Source organism: Protopterus annectens, chromosome 11.part0 (genome assembly GCF_019279795.1).
Source record: "Protopterus annectens isolate FY-2018-M chromosome 11.part0, PAN1.0, whole genome shotgun sequence".
Taxonomy (NCBI): Eukaryota; Metazoa; Chordata; order Ceratodontiformes; family Protopteridae; genus Protopterus; species Protopterus annectens.
In genome coordinates this window covers 552,644,359-552,661,302 of record NC_056745.1, presented here as the reverse complement: position 1 = coordinate 552,661,302, position 16,944 = coordinate 552,644,359, and the positions used below count along the sequence as shown (strand labels likewise).

The 16,944-nt window shown below is 42.7% G+C and overlaps 1 protein-coding gene across 1 annotated transcript in view; it reads left to right on the top strand.

Annotated features, from left to right (window-relative positions):
* The window catches only part of LEMD3 (LEM domain containing 3), a 1,135,447-nt gene that overhangs the window by 745,043 nt on the left and 373,460 nt on the right, over positions 1-16,944 (top strand). Inside the window, exon 10 of the mRNA XM_044088062.1 lies at positions 4,878-4,959. Within this exon, the coding sequence (XP_043943997.1) occupies positions 4,878-4,959 (82 nt within the window). The remainder of the gene's footprint in view (positions 1-4,877; positions 4,960-16,944) is intronic.

Genomic DNA, 16,944 nt, shown 5'->3' with positions numbered 1-16,944 from the left:
TTATTCAAATGGTTGTGGTGCAATCAGTTTTGTCTTCAGAAAAATGAATGGATGCATTCCGTAGATGTCCAAGATGCTTACCTTCTCATAAAAAGAGGAGTCCAGGAGATTTTTGTGCTTCAACTCGGGAGCTCATAACTAATTTAGTGCCCTTCTTGTCAGTCTCACCTCAGCCCTCAGGGTGTTCACCAAATTTGTGGAGGTAGCAGCAGCCCATGTCCAGCTCTTGGGATTCAAGATATTCCCTTATCTAAACAATTGGCTCCTAGCTGTCTCTTCAAGGGAGTCTCTTCTACAAGCAAGAGATTACCTTCAACTGTGCACCCTAGGCATATCCATCATTTCTGGGAAGCACCAACTTGACACCCTCTCAACATCCAGTTTTTCTGGGATGCAAATTGGACACAAGTATAACCCTGATTTCTCATCCCCAGGGTAGAATCTTATTCTTGACCTGCAAGGCAGAATTTTCTGCAGTCGCTCTCCAGTGAGATTAGGTTTGAGGGTTTTGAGTCTTATGGAGTCTATAATATTGATGGTGCAGTTTGCTTGCTTCTCCATAGGGATTCTGCAGTGGCTGCTCTAGTCACAATGGTCTCAGAAGTTTGACCACCTTTCTCATCTGATGATCTTAACTCAATTGTAGAGTTAATATCTGCAATGATGGCTTCATTCTCCACAGGTTTCAGCAGTTAGGCTGTTCCCAGGTACCCTGCTTAGTAGCAGGTGTGGCCTTGGATGCATTCTCCCACTGGTACGGGAAGCATTGCATTGAGAGAATGGTCCAATACCTTTGGTCAGACTCCGAGGCTTCTCTTCTCATAAATGTTCTCCTTGTGTTGCAGGCACTACATGATTGCTTCACTCCAGTTGTGATAAATATCCAAACAGACAAATTGACTGTAGTCTGGTACATAAGGGTGAACCAGATCTTAGCTGCCTTGTCACATGGCCATGAGAGAGTTGGAGATCACCTCTCCTTTGTTATTAATCGTAATACACACCCCCAGGAGGTTCAGAGATCTAGCGAACAGGCTAAGCTGGAATTTTTTGCTGCCTCACAAGTGGTCCCTGGTCCAGCAGTTGTCTATGAGATACAGTTGCTGATGCATCCCCTGCTGCAACCTGTTTGCAACATCTCAGAATATGAAATGCAGCAGTTTTGTAATACTCCATCATTGAGGACAGATACCCAGGAATGTTCCATCTCATCGTTGTCCCCCAGGATGGCTTTATGCTTGTTCTGTTCTACTCATGACCAAGTTCATACAGAAAGCCATACTGTGCAAGGCTATTACCCTCATAACCCCATTTTGGCCCTGGGAGATATGGTTTTCCCACCTTAAATTTTAGAGAACTCCCTTGGTTCCTCTATCTGCAGCTTGTTCTGCATACTCACCCCCCCCCCCCTCGAGGAGCTTCACCCAGACCTTCACAATCTGAAGTTGACTTTCTCCAGTACCTAGGATGACAAGGGATGCAAGTCTTCCTTTAAGTGTGAATTCTTATGGCATCTCAGAAGTCTTCTACTCTGCAGAGTTTATCACAGTAAGTGGAAAAGAGATTCACCTTATGGTCTACATTCCAAAACCGAGCCCATCTCTGCCTCTATTAGGGATGTTCTCCATTTCTTGTCTGTCTTATGTAGCTCTAGTTAGTTTATTTAATGTCAATGTGCAACTTGCTGCTCTTACTTCCTTGTGGAAATTTTTCTTCCGTTTTTATTTTCAGGATTCTTTGTTGCCTTCTCACAGATTACGTAAAGCCTTTCTTAAAGACACTCCTGTTGCAACCGTCTATCAAGGAGCCTTCATCTTTGGGTTTAAATTGCATTGTTCAGGGCTCCATTCGAACCAGCAGTATCTGAGAACTTAAAGTTCCTGTACTGGAAAACCACCTTTCTAGTAACTGTCACGTTGGCTAAGTGGATTTCCGAACTTCATGTCTGATCTTCAGTTTCTCCCTTCCTTGTTTTTTCACAAAGACAGAGTTGCCTTGTGGACCAGTGGCCTCTGAGACCAGTCTTTCATAACCCGCCTGTCTTCTGTGTTTTTTCCTAACTGTCAGAGTTGAAGGGAGTACAGTCTTCATACATTGGATGTAAACAGGCAGCTCAGTTTTTACCTCCACAAAGTCACCCTTTAAGAAAGATGCACATCTGTTTGTCTTTTGCCCAGAGCAAGCTGAGTAAAACCTGAATAGAAAAGTATTCAAGATTTCCTTGTCTTGATAATTTTCTGACTGTATATCCTCTTCCTGCGCAACGTAACTAAGCCTTATTCTCCAAGCCTAGTCCCTCATTCCATGTTTCAGCAGCATTGTTCGGATCTCTTTCTTTAGATGACATTTATCAATGTCTTCTTGTTGCACATTCATTTAACGTTACAAAGTGGAATGCATTTCTAGAGCCAGAGATTCCTTTGCAGCCTCCATCCTGGAAGGTCTCCTGTCATGAGGCCACACAGGATTTCCATTGGCTGGGATTCTGACCCATATGTAGCATCAGAAAGACTGGATGTATAAGATACTAAAATTATGTACTTACCATAACAATAAAGCCTTTCATCCCAGTTTGTCTGATAACTATATAGCTATGTCAAGAATCTCAATGACAATACTCAGATCTGCTCGGAGTTACAGCACAATGGCACTAAATATATAGAACCAACTGATATTGCCAACATCCTGGCAAATAGGTTCAGTGCTCACTTTACCCCTCTCTCATCCCCTAAAGGGCCCATCTCTATACCGGAAGAATGCAAAGTACCTGTAATCATGGCTGCACAGGTAAAAAAACACACTATCCAAAGCCAAGAACACAGCATCCATGGGACCTGACAACATCCCAGGCTGTGTTCTACATGAACTACAGAACGAACTGGCACCCCACCTAAGTGCCATGTTCAAGCATTGCCTCACCTCGGGCTTTGTTCCCACTGAATTGCGCACAGCAACAGTTATCCCACTCCACAAAGGGAGAACCTCCACAGACCCCAGGAACTAACACCCCATTAGCCTGACGAGCCTGGTCTGCAAGGCTGCAGAGCTTATCATCATGGAACTTATAGGCAATGACATTGGTAATCTCCAAACTCTAGACCCTACCCAGGTTTGTAAAAGGCAGATCATGTCTCCTAAACCTGTTAGACTTCTTTGAAGTGGTCACCAAAGCCGTAGATCACACAGCCTGTCTAGATCTCACCAAGGCATTCAACACCATCCCCCACTCTGGAATTATAGATAAACTCACTAAACTAGGTATAAATCCCTGTGTCACAAGATGGGTTGCCAACTGGCTCACTTGCAGAACCCACACTGAAAGTAGCAGACTCTAAATCCAACTTCAGACCAGTGACAAGTGGAGTAACACAGGGTTCAGTCCTAGGTCCTCTCCTGTTTGGTATCTACTTCTCTGAAGTACAGGCTAGCACAGAGGTCTTTGGCTGACAAAGTTCGCAGATGACTGCAAACTAGGAGCCATAATCAAAACTCCTAACGATGTGGACATCCTACAAAAGGTTCTCACTGAGACAGATGCCTAGTGTCAAAGCCATGGCCTCAAGCTCAGTACCAAAAAGTGCATTGTCATCCCTTTTGGTAAAAACTCTGTACCCATGAACTACCACATAGGCGGTAGTCTACTTAGCACCGAATGTGTGATGAGACCTTGGGACACAGGTGGACAGTAGTCTCTCCTTTGATAATCACATCACCACAGCAGTCGGGAAATCCTTCTGCGTGGCACACCTCATCACAAAAGGTTTCTCACCCTGGAAAAGAGGTAGTTCCACTCTACTCATCACTCATTAGAACCATTATAGAGTACAACTCCCCTTTTGTTATGTACCTCACAAGACATCTACAACAACTGGAAAGGCCACAGAAATACCTCACAAAGAGGATTACCGGCCTCAAACAGATGCCCTATGCAGACCATCTCAAAACACTCCAGCTTTACTCTGTCGCATATCGCCTACTCAGAGGCGATCTCTGCCTAACCTACAAAGCTATGTCAAAGCCAGAGCTGTTGTCCTGCTCCATATAAGGAACTCTCAATCCATCCGAGCTACACGCTCTAGGGACCTGAACCTTGTCATCAAAATAAACAGAACATGCTGGAGGGATAGATTCCTGTCCCAGAGACTTCCCATACTCTGGAACAAACTACCTATCTATATCAAACAAAGCTCCTTATTAGCACTCTTCAAGAAAAATCTTGATGGTTGGATGGGAGATAGGAAATTCACCCTGGGGATTACTTCTATGGCTCGGCTCTGCTTGACAGGGGCACAGGAAAATAATTTTTTTTGAATAGCAAAAGCCAGGGTACCGTTTGGCTAGGCTTATATCGGCCCTAGGGCCAATAGCCTAATACCTACCTATGAACAACTCACCCTCCTGCCAAGTCTGTAGTATCTAAAGAAAGCTTCCTTCCTAGATCAAAGGCAATGCAAGTGTACATTATGTTTGTACATCAAGATTGATCCGAGTTAGCCAGGGGCATTATGGAAGGAGAAGATTTTGAAGGGCTGAAGGCTGGAGCACTGAATCTGCTGGATCAGATCCAAGAAGTGTCTCAAGGACCCATTAAGTTGTGTTGAATGGACTGGGATGAAAGGATCCATCATAAAATATGTTTTTTTATTTCATAAAGTAACTTTGAACTTCACAAAAAGCACCATTTTAAAGCATGTTAGTCAAGCTTCTAGTGACTACAGAAAGTTTTTGAAATTAGGAAAGAAAAAAATAGCTTGATGTAACAGCAGAAATGAGTGCCTAGGTTCATTGAGGCATATTTAATTGCATTCTCTCTCCAGAATGGAATATTTAATGATTTTAAGTCTAACCTTTTGCCCTTCTGTATTGTTTCCTTGTAGCATTTCACTTGGATAGAAGAAATTCTCCACCAAACAGTTTAACTCCCTGTTTGAAGATTCGCAACATGTTTGATCCAGTCATGTAAGTGATTTCATTTATTTATTTATTTACATTTGTTGACCGTGAGTGTCCAACTGGATGTAGGTCCATTTTCAGCGGAGGCCCGGGGAGAAAAGCTCCACAGTTAAAATTAACAGACAGTAGTTACATTGGATTACATAGCGATTAACAATATAACATAGCAATTACTTACATGTTCCTGCTGTACAAGTACTAGGCTTATGAGCATCTCAGCTTGCTATAATCAAGGTAGTTAGTGGAGTGGAAAGAAAGGTATTGGTTGGATGGGGTGAGTGATTTTAGAGTGGGAGTTGCAAGGGCATAGCCAGCATGTTTTTAGGTGCACTTTTAGTAAAGTTTTGAAGTGGGTGCATGATAGTATTGAGGTAATTGTGGGTGGGAGGGAGTTCCATAATTTGGCTATGGTGGAAGAGAATAGTGCTTCACCAACAGAGTTATTGGCTTTAGTGATCTGCAAGTAATTTTTGTTGCTGGATCTTAGTGGTCTGGTGGTGCGATAGGGTTGGAGTAGATTCTGGAGGGATGGGACATTTAGTGGATGGTTTACTAGTTTGTGGGCGAGTGCTTTTGATTTTGAATTTCTTCTAACCATTAAGTACTAAAGCATGCCATGATACAAGTTGTAGCAGCAGTTCCATTCTCATTTCTGCCATTCCTTTTTCAAGGTCCTATTCTAAGTTGAGGTATTTGCTTTTCCTTTAGTAAAAATCCTGCAGAAGGATTTTGCACCTTTTACTGTTGTTACCAGCAACATTTCATATCCCCATTTAGGCAATAGAGAAATCCATCTACGTGTGTTGGCAGTAAGCTGGTGAAAGAGTAAAGAGCAATGTTTTATAAGCTCTGCAGTTCCTTCTGCTGCAGCATGATGTTTTATTACCTACATATTTACAAAATAAAAATGTACTGAAGTTACACTGCCATTGTGCAGTTAATCATCTTGGGTAAAAAGCTTGTGGATGTTCTTCGTGTTTCACTGTTGCAGTCATTACATTTGAGTTACCTGCTTGCAGTAGCCCTCAGTCGGCCTGATTATCATAGTCTTGGGTCCTGCGTCGGTTGCTGTCTCATCTTCCGTGATGTCAGGTAGTCAGGGAAAGCATGCAGCCGACGCCATTACATCAGTCTTACTTGCCGTGTGGTGCCTGAAGCAGAAGCAGTTCGCAAATGCCAGTCGGCCAACTCCTGAAATTTTCATTTTCGAGTTTTTAGTCTTCAACTAAAGCTAAGTACCCCTTTGGGGAAACTTTTTCTTGCTCAAATCCGATGTCAGTAAAAGTCAGTAAGTGCATTTCTTGTGGAAAGCAAATACCTCACAAAGATTTTAATTCGTACTGTATTCCTTGCCTAGGCCCTGACCACGACGTACCTTGCTGTCGGTTTTGTGCCTTATTTAAGCAACAAACTATTCATTGTCTGTATATTTTTGCTTCTAAATATTTTGGAACTCTGTTAAATTATCCAGATATGTGTTCGGTAAGCCATCCGACTACCGACATTCCAAAAAAACACAAAGATGAAGACAGAGACAGGTCGCCTAGGCCCAAAGCTGCCAACGACGCTTCTCCTAAGCCAGTCTCCAGTTCGCCGGTACTCAGGTGCTTTCGCAGCCCCTGATACCCGCTACTTCAGATTCGCAGGTCTCTACTGAGACCCATTCGGAGTCCGGTATGCTGCGAGATGCTTCAACTGTGGAACCTGCGGATGTCTCTACCTTGGATGGGTCCGGAGCCGCTGTGCAGGCACCGGCTTCTGAGGATGTATTCAGGCCCTACTGACTTGCATATAAACAGACGCCATCTTCTTCAAGGCCTAAAACTCGAACCATGCCTATAAAACAGATGCCCAGACCGCATGGTCAGGCTCTATGCCTAAAAAAACAAATTATAAGAATGGCTGAGGACCTTATTACTTTAATCAGGGGAAGCCAACCTTCCCCCTCTGAGACCTAGGACTGAATTTGCTTATACTTCTGACCAGGATTCTGAAATTTATTTTTCTTCTGATGACCAGATTTACCATTATCTACCTATGAGGATTCTGATGCAGAGGACTCTATTCCTTCTGCTCCAGAGGATCTCTCTTTTGGTGAAACCCTGCATACTCTTAGGGAGCACTTTCGCTGGGAAAGCCAGGATTACTCTGATCCTAAAAAGAGGCTTAGGGTTTTCTTACTCCTGCCCCAACACAGGCCTGTAGCTATCCCTCCTGTACTAGACATTGTTGTTGTTGCCTTTTCGGAATCTAGCTTGGTCCCTGACTCTCTACCTCCTGCTCCCAGAAAACCTGATAGATATTACAGGGTTCCTGACTCACAAGTTCCTCTTTAAAATCCTACTGTGGATCCTGACACCATTTCACAGGGATCCAAGGGCATTAAGGCAACTACTGCCAAAAATCCTACCCCCTGTGATAGAGACTCCAGGGCGCTGGATAGATGGGGTAAGAAGGGTATACACTTCTGCAACTTTGGATATTAGGGCCTTAAACTGCCAGTTTCATATGTTAAAGTATCAGCAGCATATTATTGGATTGCTTAAACAGAAAACGGTGTTGATTCTTAACTGTGCTGAAAATAAGGATTTACAGGATTTAATGCATTCTGCTGAACAGTTGGAAAGCATACTTTACAATGTGGTTTTGATTCGCTAGAGGCATCTTGCAGGGCTGCTGTTACTGGGTCTGTACTTAGAAGGCATGCTTGGCTTAAGGAGCAGTCTTTGCCAGATCATGTTAAAGCTAAATTGCTGGATGCTCCCTTAAATCAGGGCCGCCTGTTTGGCACCAAAGCAGAAGCTCTTAAAAATATGGAGGAAAAAGCTAAATCTATGCAAACTGTTAAAGATTTCCTACAAGTACAGCCTCCAAGATTTAGTAGGCATTGGCCCTCTAAGAATTGGTCTTTTCCTGCCTCTTCCAGGCCTTCTCAGTCCAAACCCAGAACCAGCAGAACACCCAGGCTTCAGTCCCAGGGTACGCACAGGACTAAGCAGTGGGGGGCTCCCACTTCCAAATCAGGGAGTAGTAAGACTCCCCCTATGGTAAACTGTCTCAATGACTTGCCTTTAAAACTTCCAAGCACTTCTCAACTGACTGCTCCTTTAGGGGGAAAGATTGCTCTGCAGGCAAAAAAATGGAAACTCATTACCCAGGACAAATGGGTTTTAAATATAGTTTCCCAAGGGTACAGATTTCACTTCCACACATTACCAACCCCAAACGGTTGGCTAGATCTACCCCCAAATCTGTGGGCAGAGGCTCAAAAGCAAGTACTCTCTCTCTTAAGCATAAAGGCTATTCAGACTGTACCAGAGGAGGAAAAGGGACAAGGTTTCTACTCAAGACTTTTCCTGGTACCCAGAAAAGACAACTCATGGCGTCCTATCCTGGACCTTTCTATCTTAAACACCTTTTTGGTGATTCCAAAATTCAAGATGCCAACTCTTCACCAGTTACTTCCTATGCTAGGAAAAGATGCCTGGTTGGCAACACTGGATTTAAAGGAAGCCTACCTGCACATCCCAATCAGGGAATCGTGCAGAAGATACCTACGCTTCAAAGCGTACTACATACACTATCAGTTCTCTGCAATGCCTTTTGGCGGGTACACTAGACCATCTCGACGTACTGAAATGTCGAAATTCAGTACGTCGAGATCGAATAGTGGAAAGTGCAGTTAACCGAAACTACACTATGCTGAATCCGCCGCTATCGTGGTGTCGTGTTTGTGTCATGTGGTGCGGTTTGTGGATTTATCTGGGGTTTCATGTAAGTGTTGTGTGTTTGAGGATAATGGGTAGGGATTTTAGTGTGTGTGGGTGTCTGCGCACGCGTGGTGTTTTTTTTTGTGTTGTGCGACCTTGGAGTTAGAATATATAAGTAAGGGGGGTGTGGGGGGCTTGCCCCCCCTGCTTATAGGTAGGTTGTGGTTTGTGTGTGTTATGTTTGTTTGGGTAGGTGTATGTGTGTGTGTGTGATTATGTCCTGGTTTTGTGTGTGTGTGTGTGTGAATGGTCTCAATTGTAGTATTCGTGATTGTGGGTTTTCTTGTATGTGGTTTTTCGACTATTCAATCTCGAAATACTGAAATTCAACATTTCAGTATTTTGAGATTGTATAGTGAATCCTTTTTGGCTTATCTACTTGAGCCCAGGGTATTCACAAAGTGCTTAGCTCCAGTCATTGCATTTTGCAGGCAAAGAAATATTCATATATAGCCATACCTGGACGATTGTCTAATTCAGGCAGAAGCCAGGACATACTTTTGAATCATCTGGCATTTGTGCAAAAGGTGTTTGTCTGGGGTACACCATAAACGAAAATAAATCACATTTGGTACCCTGTCAACAAATGATATTCCTGGGAGCAAGCTTGAACACAACTTCTCAGATGGCTTTCCTCACGCCAGAGAAACAAATTCATTTGACAACTTACTTCAAACTAATGGCCACAAAAACACTGCTGTCAGCAAGGGAAATACTGCAAGCCTTTGGGTTCATGGCCTCCTGAGTTCTGCTAATTCCATATGCAAGACTGCATATGAGGAAACTACAATGGTATCTAAAAAGCCTATGGTGTCAACATTCTCAAGATGTAGAAGCGATGATTCCTATCATACCTTGCCTACGGCAAGTGCAGAGTTAAAATTCCTTTCTTGGAAAACGGCCTTCCTTTTAGGAATCACTTCAGCAAGAAGGGTATCTGAATTACAGGCCCTTATGGCAGTGGAGCCTTTCATCATCTTTCATGCGGATAGTGTGTCCCTCAGGACCAATTCCTCTTTCATGCCCAAGGTGGTATCCATTGTGGCTCTTAACCAGTCCATTCATTTGCCAACCTTCTTTTCTAATCCACAGAACAAAGGGGAACTGATACTGCACTCCTTAGATGTGCACATACAACTTAGATTTTAATTGGACAGGACTAAACGTCAAAGGAAATCTGACCCAACTGCTGGTGGCATTTGCTGCAGGGGCAGAGGGGAAGGCTATTTCAAAGCAAACCATTTCTAAATGGATAGGCCATTGCATTCATTTCTGCTGTAAACACCATGGAAAACCTGTCCCACAGGGGATTAGACCTCATTCAACCAGGGCTGCATCTACCTCCTACAGCCTTTCTCAAAGGTGTTCCTACCAGGGACATCCTGGAAGCTGCTACCTGGAGTTCTGTACATACTTTCACCAAGCATTACCATTTACCAATTTTCTCTAAAGCCAGAGCTGGCTTTACCACTGCAGTCTTCCAGGGCCTTATAGCTGGTCCTAATGCTATCTAAACTCCTCCTCCCATCCTTAGCTTTGGGAATCTGCCCAAATGTAAAGCCTGCAACAGTGAAACACGAAGAACATAGTACAGTTGTGTGCACTTACCATAAATGTAGATGTTTGAGTGTATTCACTGTTGCAGTCCTGGTTACCCTCCCTCCAGCCCCCTGACTTCTTTTGGCTATAGCTGTACTCTCCTTTACTATGCTTAAAAGCTTTTTGGTGAATTTGCTTTTTTGTTGGAGGTATAATCTTGTGTGTGTGTGTGTGTGTGTGTGTGTGTGTGTGTGTGTATATAATGTATATATATATATATGTATGTATATATATATATATATATATATATATATATATATATGTATATCGCTTCCCACTGGGGGGTACCTGACATCTGGGGCAAGAAAAACTGATGTAATGGCGTCGGCTGCATGCTTTATTACCCCTGACTACCTGACCTCACAGAAGATGAGACAGCAACCGACGCAGGACCCAAGACTTTGATAATCAGGCTAACTGAGGGCTACTGCAAGCAGATAGCCCAAATGTAATGACTGCAACAGTGAATACACTCGATCATCAACATTTATGATAAGTGTACACAACTGTACTTTACAGACTCGCTCTTATCTCTGTGGTGTGCTTCTAGACTCCACCCCAGCAGTTCTCAGCTAGTGCATGCAATGGCAAATGCTAATATCTTAAGCCTTATGTGGATGTAGAGAAGCTGCTAATGCTTCAGGTTACTTTAGACAAAAATAAGATTGAAACATGTAATACTGGCTATAGTTTTAAAATGAGGGAAGAGAGGTGGCTGTGTGCGCGTGCATGTGTTTTTCCTTGTATTGTGTTGAGACAGCTTGGCAAGTGCCTGAAGTATAAGGCAAGAGGACCTTTTCATTGTCTACTTTTTAAAAGTCCCCATCATCAAAGCACCAGTTATGCCTTTTTATGCTCCTTAGTTGTAAGGCCCTGCTGCAGTACTGTAGTTGGCACTGCTGTCAGCTAACCTGTGGTCCATATGTGAAGTGCATATAGTGCCAGAGGTGCCACATATTCAAATCTGCAAGTATAGCCATCTCTGGCTAGACCAGCTAGCTTCCACTGAAGGAGTACACCATCCTCCTTTTGGCCTAATTGGAACTTACAGCTTACACTCCAATTATTCCCCATTGTTTTGTTTAATCAGTGAACTGGCAGAAATTGCCCTTGCAGCTGCATCTTTTTTTTTTTCTTGACTGACAATTGGATGGGAGTAAATGCAGCTGTGGACTGATGTATAGGATTAAATGCAGCTGTGGACTGATGTATAGGATTAAATGCAGCTATAGACTGACATATAGGATTAAATGCAGCTATAGACTGATGTATAGGATTAAATGCAGCTATGGACTGATGTATAGGATTAAATGCAGCTATGGACTGATGGTATAGGATTACATGCAGCTATAGACTGATGTATAGGATTAAATGCAGCTATAGACTGATGTATAGGAGTAAATGCAGCTATAGACTGATGTTGTATAGGAGTAAATGCAGCTATAGACTGATGTTGTATAGGAATAAATGCAGCTATGGACTGATGTATAGGATTAAATGCAGCTATAGACTGATGTTGTATAGGAATAAATGCAGCTATGGACTGATGTATAGAATTAAATGCAGCTGTGGGGGGCTTATTATTGGCAGGGAACCAGAATTAGCAGTGGTTGTGTAGTCTTCAGTTATATTCCTGTGCTCTCTTCCTTTATGGCCTTCAAACGGGCCATGAGGTGCCAAAAACTAACTTTTAAAGCATTTCTTATCACATTTAGGAAAGTGTGAAGCACTGCTGTGGTTACCAATATCATTTTACAGTACCTGCCCTTCCATCTAAATCCCTTTAAGAACAGGATCAGCATGCTGATTTGAGTGATTATAACAGTGATAATCTTGCACCTTACTACTAAGTTAAATGGATGTCAGGAGTATTAAAACACACACCCTCTCTGTCTCTCTGTTTCACCTTAAAACCTGGCAAATGTTTTATGCAGATCAGTAGGTGCCCTTCTGAAGATCTGTTCATTCTTGCTTGTTTTATTGAGTTGGTATTTCTTGGCAATGAATTTTAGATTTTGTGAATTTTAGATTTTCTTGAGTTGTCTGTTTTCAAGACCTGTTATATCCCTCTGAAAAATTAACTGGCAAACATGCCTGTGGATCACAGCTACCACAAAGACATTGCAGTCTCTTTTCTACATAGGGGATAACCAGAGTATTTCCATCTATTAGCACTGTGTGATTTTCAGTAAGAAAATGCTATGCAGGAAACACTGAGCGCAATAAGCTGGTGACTGTTTCAGGTGCATCCCGATTTGGGGAACCCTCTAAAGTGACTTGGAGGTAAAAAGTATCCCCTAAAGAAATAGGGGCACAGAAAAAGAGAGGAATGAATTGCCTTTAATGAACAAGCAAACCAGAGCATGAAGAGCCTTAAATCCAGTCATTTCCATTGAGATCAGGGGATTCTGGTCCCAGAGAGGTGTGTGTTAATCTGCTTATGAGCCTGTGGCTTACAGCTTTTTCTTTCCTGCATATCTACACCACCACCCCCTTCAGAGTCCTACAGTAAGACCATAGTTATCACTGAACCTATTCTTGGGCAATGGAATTTAGTCCCTTTTAGCTTGTCTTAAGTTTCCATGCAGTTACTGACTGCTCCATTGAATGGGTTCTTCTTTCGGGATGTTCAGATTACTTTGATAGAGGAGGCTTCAAAATTCTAAATGTCTTAAAAGTGTTGTTCTGTTGTAAACAATAAGCAATGTACTTTTTGTGAGAGGACCAGCCTCCAAAAACCAGGCATCCTGTCTCCTGTTAGCCTTGGTTTGTACAATCTTCTGTAGTACTTTGCTGCTTAACACAGTATTGGTCCACTGAAAAGTAAACTTTTGCCAACAGGATAAGCTTCCTGTTTCAAGAGGAAAAGACTGTTCACCTTACCAGTTTCTCAGAACTGTATTTTATTGAAGATTTAGCCTCCTCAGCCTCCCTTTCAGAGGGATGACTGGTTTGAGGAAGCTTTGAAGCTAATGAAGCCCTTCAAGTGGAGGGGATCAGAGAGAAAGAGTTTTTCATCTGCCAGAGAATGTGTTTAGGCCCCTTGGGCTTGAGGAGTTGAACTCTGTAACAGTATTTCCTCTATTGCAGGTGCTCAAAAATACATTTGAAGAAGCTGACTCTCTGTCAGACCCAACCTCAAAAAGTGTCATATTCTACATGCTTGAAGAATCCTGTAAATGCTATTGGTAGTGGTATCCATGGATGCCACTAATGGCTCTAGTAATCCTATAAATACAGTTGGCAGTCGTATCCATGGCCATTACAAGGGCTGTAAGCTCACTCCAGGCACAGTACTGCTTCCAATGAAAAGGAGGTAAGGGTCTTGGCAAAAAGGTGAATGCATCAGCCAGCCGTTCCAAAGGAATTATAACTGCAAGACCCAAATCATGAAGTACCAAGAGAAAATTCTTAGCTTGAGGAATATGGCCTCTGGGATCCAAGATGAAGAGTATGAAAAAGAGCATTAAAATCAATTACATAACTTACAAAGTAGGTGTACATGCATTTACATTGTGGTTATAATGCTATTGATACCTGCAATAGGGGGTACAGTTGCAGGCACAGTGATTAGAAATGTGTGGCTTCGGATTTAAGCTTTACCAGATATCTTGAGGAGTTATTGACTGGGCGCTGTGTCAGTTGTCTCTAACAAAGCTAGAGAAGTGCAAGGTAGTGGAGTCTCTGTTATTTTGGCTGCTCATTCACAGGTGTAGGCATTATCTTGCTATGCAGCCAGCCTTCTTTTGGAAATAGTGCTTGGCTTGTTCATTTTAGACATAAAAGGGCATGTGAGGGAAAAACATGCTTGCAGAGGAGGGTTGATAAGAGGTAAAGGCAGTGGAAATGTTTGAAGATCTACCTGTGATGAGCCGTCTTTACCCCGAGGCAGTAACTAAGGAGTCTCAATCCTCACCATGGTCTCTGGTAAGGGAGTGTCACTAAAAGCAGTGATAGAAATACACAATTTCCCCGAAGAGTACACCAGGAACAGGTTCCAAACCTGGGCCTGGACTATATGCTTAACTTCAGGTCCCCAAATGAGTCTCCACAGTAACCACTGCAGAGCATTGTCTCCCAGTTCTAGGTGTCTGACACACTCGCTCTTAAATGCCTGATATTCACACACACACCCCCTCTTGGGAAAGACTGAGACAGATTTACCTGCTGTGTTCCTTTGCCCAAATTACAACGTAACTGCTTCCACCAGTCGGATACCACAGTACCCTTCAAAGGGGGTGTTCATGTATAGTGGTTAAAATAGATATTGATAAAATGGTAGCTTGCAACCCAAACAGGCTTTTCGGCGTAGCCCTGGTGTTATCACAGTAAGCATAAACACTCTCGAGTTGTTAAAAATATTAACTAAATAACCAGCCACAATGAGAGGTAGTAAAAACATTTATATAAAAGGATTTAAAACATGTAGATATTGAATAACTGATTCCAATAAATATCAGCTTTTCACACTCAGGAAATAGGAAAATAATACTGTAGGATAGCTCTCCCGTTGATTTGTAGAAAACCTCTATCTAGCTGTAGTTCCTCGACTATCTGAAGATCGACTTCCCTTGCTAAGTTATTTAAATTAGATAGGGACAGATTATACTTTTATTTCTGCAAGGTAAGATGAGCATACATGTCCACACTCCTGGCTGTTGTCTGTCCTCAGCGACTGGAACTATTACTCTCCCGGAAACAATTGACTACTACTGCTGAACAGCTCTGGAAATCTACTGAACAATAATTGAATTGCTGACTCAGAACCTGCTTTTTATAGCAGATCTTTTTTTAAAAGTAACAGGAAGCTGCCATGAGAATTATACTTTCATATTAGACTTTGAAAAGTAAACAAAGCTGTAGTGACCATTCTATTCTCCCAGCCCTGGCACACAATGAAATAATGTTTAGGTCCGCTGACTCTGGTATAACGTGCGTTGAGAATTCTCTCTACAAAGAATATGTATATTTGGTCAACCAGAAGAACACTGCTTGACATTCCAGCATCCTGCATAAACCAGAGTGATAATCAAGACAAACTTGTTTTGCAAAATTATAGCTAGTCATGCTGGCATATGCCACATAGTAATTTACAATTATTTACAAAACTTCAGCCAGCCATGCTAGGCACAGATAACAATATCCAATAGCCTCACACTTCCCAAGACATGAGTAATAATGACTGATGTTCTTCGTGTTTCACTGTTGCAGTCATTACATTTGGGTAATCTGCTGGCAGGTTGCCCTCAGTCAGCCTGAATAACAAAGTCTTGGGTCCTGCATCGGTTGCTGTCTCTTCTTCCATGATGTCCAGTCATCAGGGGTATAAAATATGCAGCCGACACAGTTTTATTCAGTCTTTCTTGCCGTGCAGTGCCCGAAGGAGAAGCAGTTCACAAGTGCTGGTCGGCCGACTCCTGAAATTTTCATATTAGAGTTTCAGAACCGAAGTCTTCAAAATAAAGCTAAGTACCCTGTTGGGGAAACTTTTTCTTGCTCCTTACCGATGTCAGTAAAAGTTAATAATTGCATTACTTGTGGGAAGCAAATACCTCATAAGGATTTTCATTTGTACTGTATTCCTTGCCTAGGCCCAGATCACAATGTGCCTTGCTGTCAGTTTTGTGCTACATTTAACCAACGCACTATTAAGCGTCGGTATATTTTTGCTTCTAAATATTTTTGTACGAGATTTAATTATCCTGAAATGTCGTCTGTTAGCAATCCAATTACCGGAGTTCACAAAAAACGCAAAGAAAAAGACAGACCATCGAGGTCCAAAACCGACAACGAAGCTTCTCTTAAGCCAGTCGCCGGTACTCAGTGAGGCACTTTCGCAGCCCCTGATACCCGCTACTTTTGAGTCGCAGGCCTCTACAGAGAGAGATCCGGTATTCCGCGAGATTCTCAGAGTATTGACCCTGTGGATGTCTCTCCCTTGGATGGGTCTGGAGCCGCTGAGCAGGCACCGGCTTCTGAGGGTGTTTTCCGGCCTCAACATTTTTATATTAAACTGACGCCAGCAACAAAAACAAGGTCAAAAACATCTGTCTAAAAAAAATGACGCATGAGCCACGTGCTCAGGCCCCTATGCCTAAAATACAGATGATCAAAATGGCTGAGGATTTAATTACCTTGATCAGAGTTTCCCAACCTCCCGTGATAAGAGGTCTAGGCAAGGCACTGATTATGAATCTTCAGATCAGGTGTCTATTTCTTCTGATTCCTCTCCTGATCAGGAGTTTTCTATTCCACCCTATGAGGATTCTGATGCAGAGGAATCCATCCCATCTGCATCACCTCCTGAGGATTACTCTTTTGGAGAGACTTTGTATACTTTAAGGGAACATTTTCAGTGGGAGAGTCAGGACTTCTCTGAATCAAAAGAGAGGCTTAGGGATTTCCTTCTTCCTCAGCATAGGCCTTTGGCAATACCTCCTGTATTAGACATTGTTGATGTGTTTTCGGAATCCAGTATGGCTTCTGATTCCCTGCCACTGGCTCCTAGTAAGCCAGACAGATAGTACAGGGTTCCTGACTCCCACAAATTTCTATTCCAAAATCCTGTTGCTGATCCTGAGACTATTTCTCAGGGTCCCAAGGGTGTAAAGGCCTCTACAGC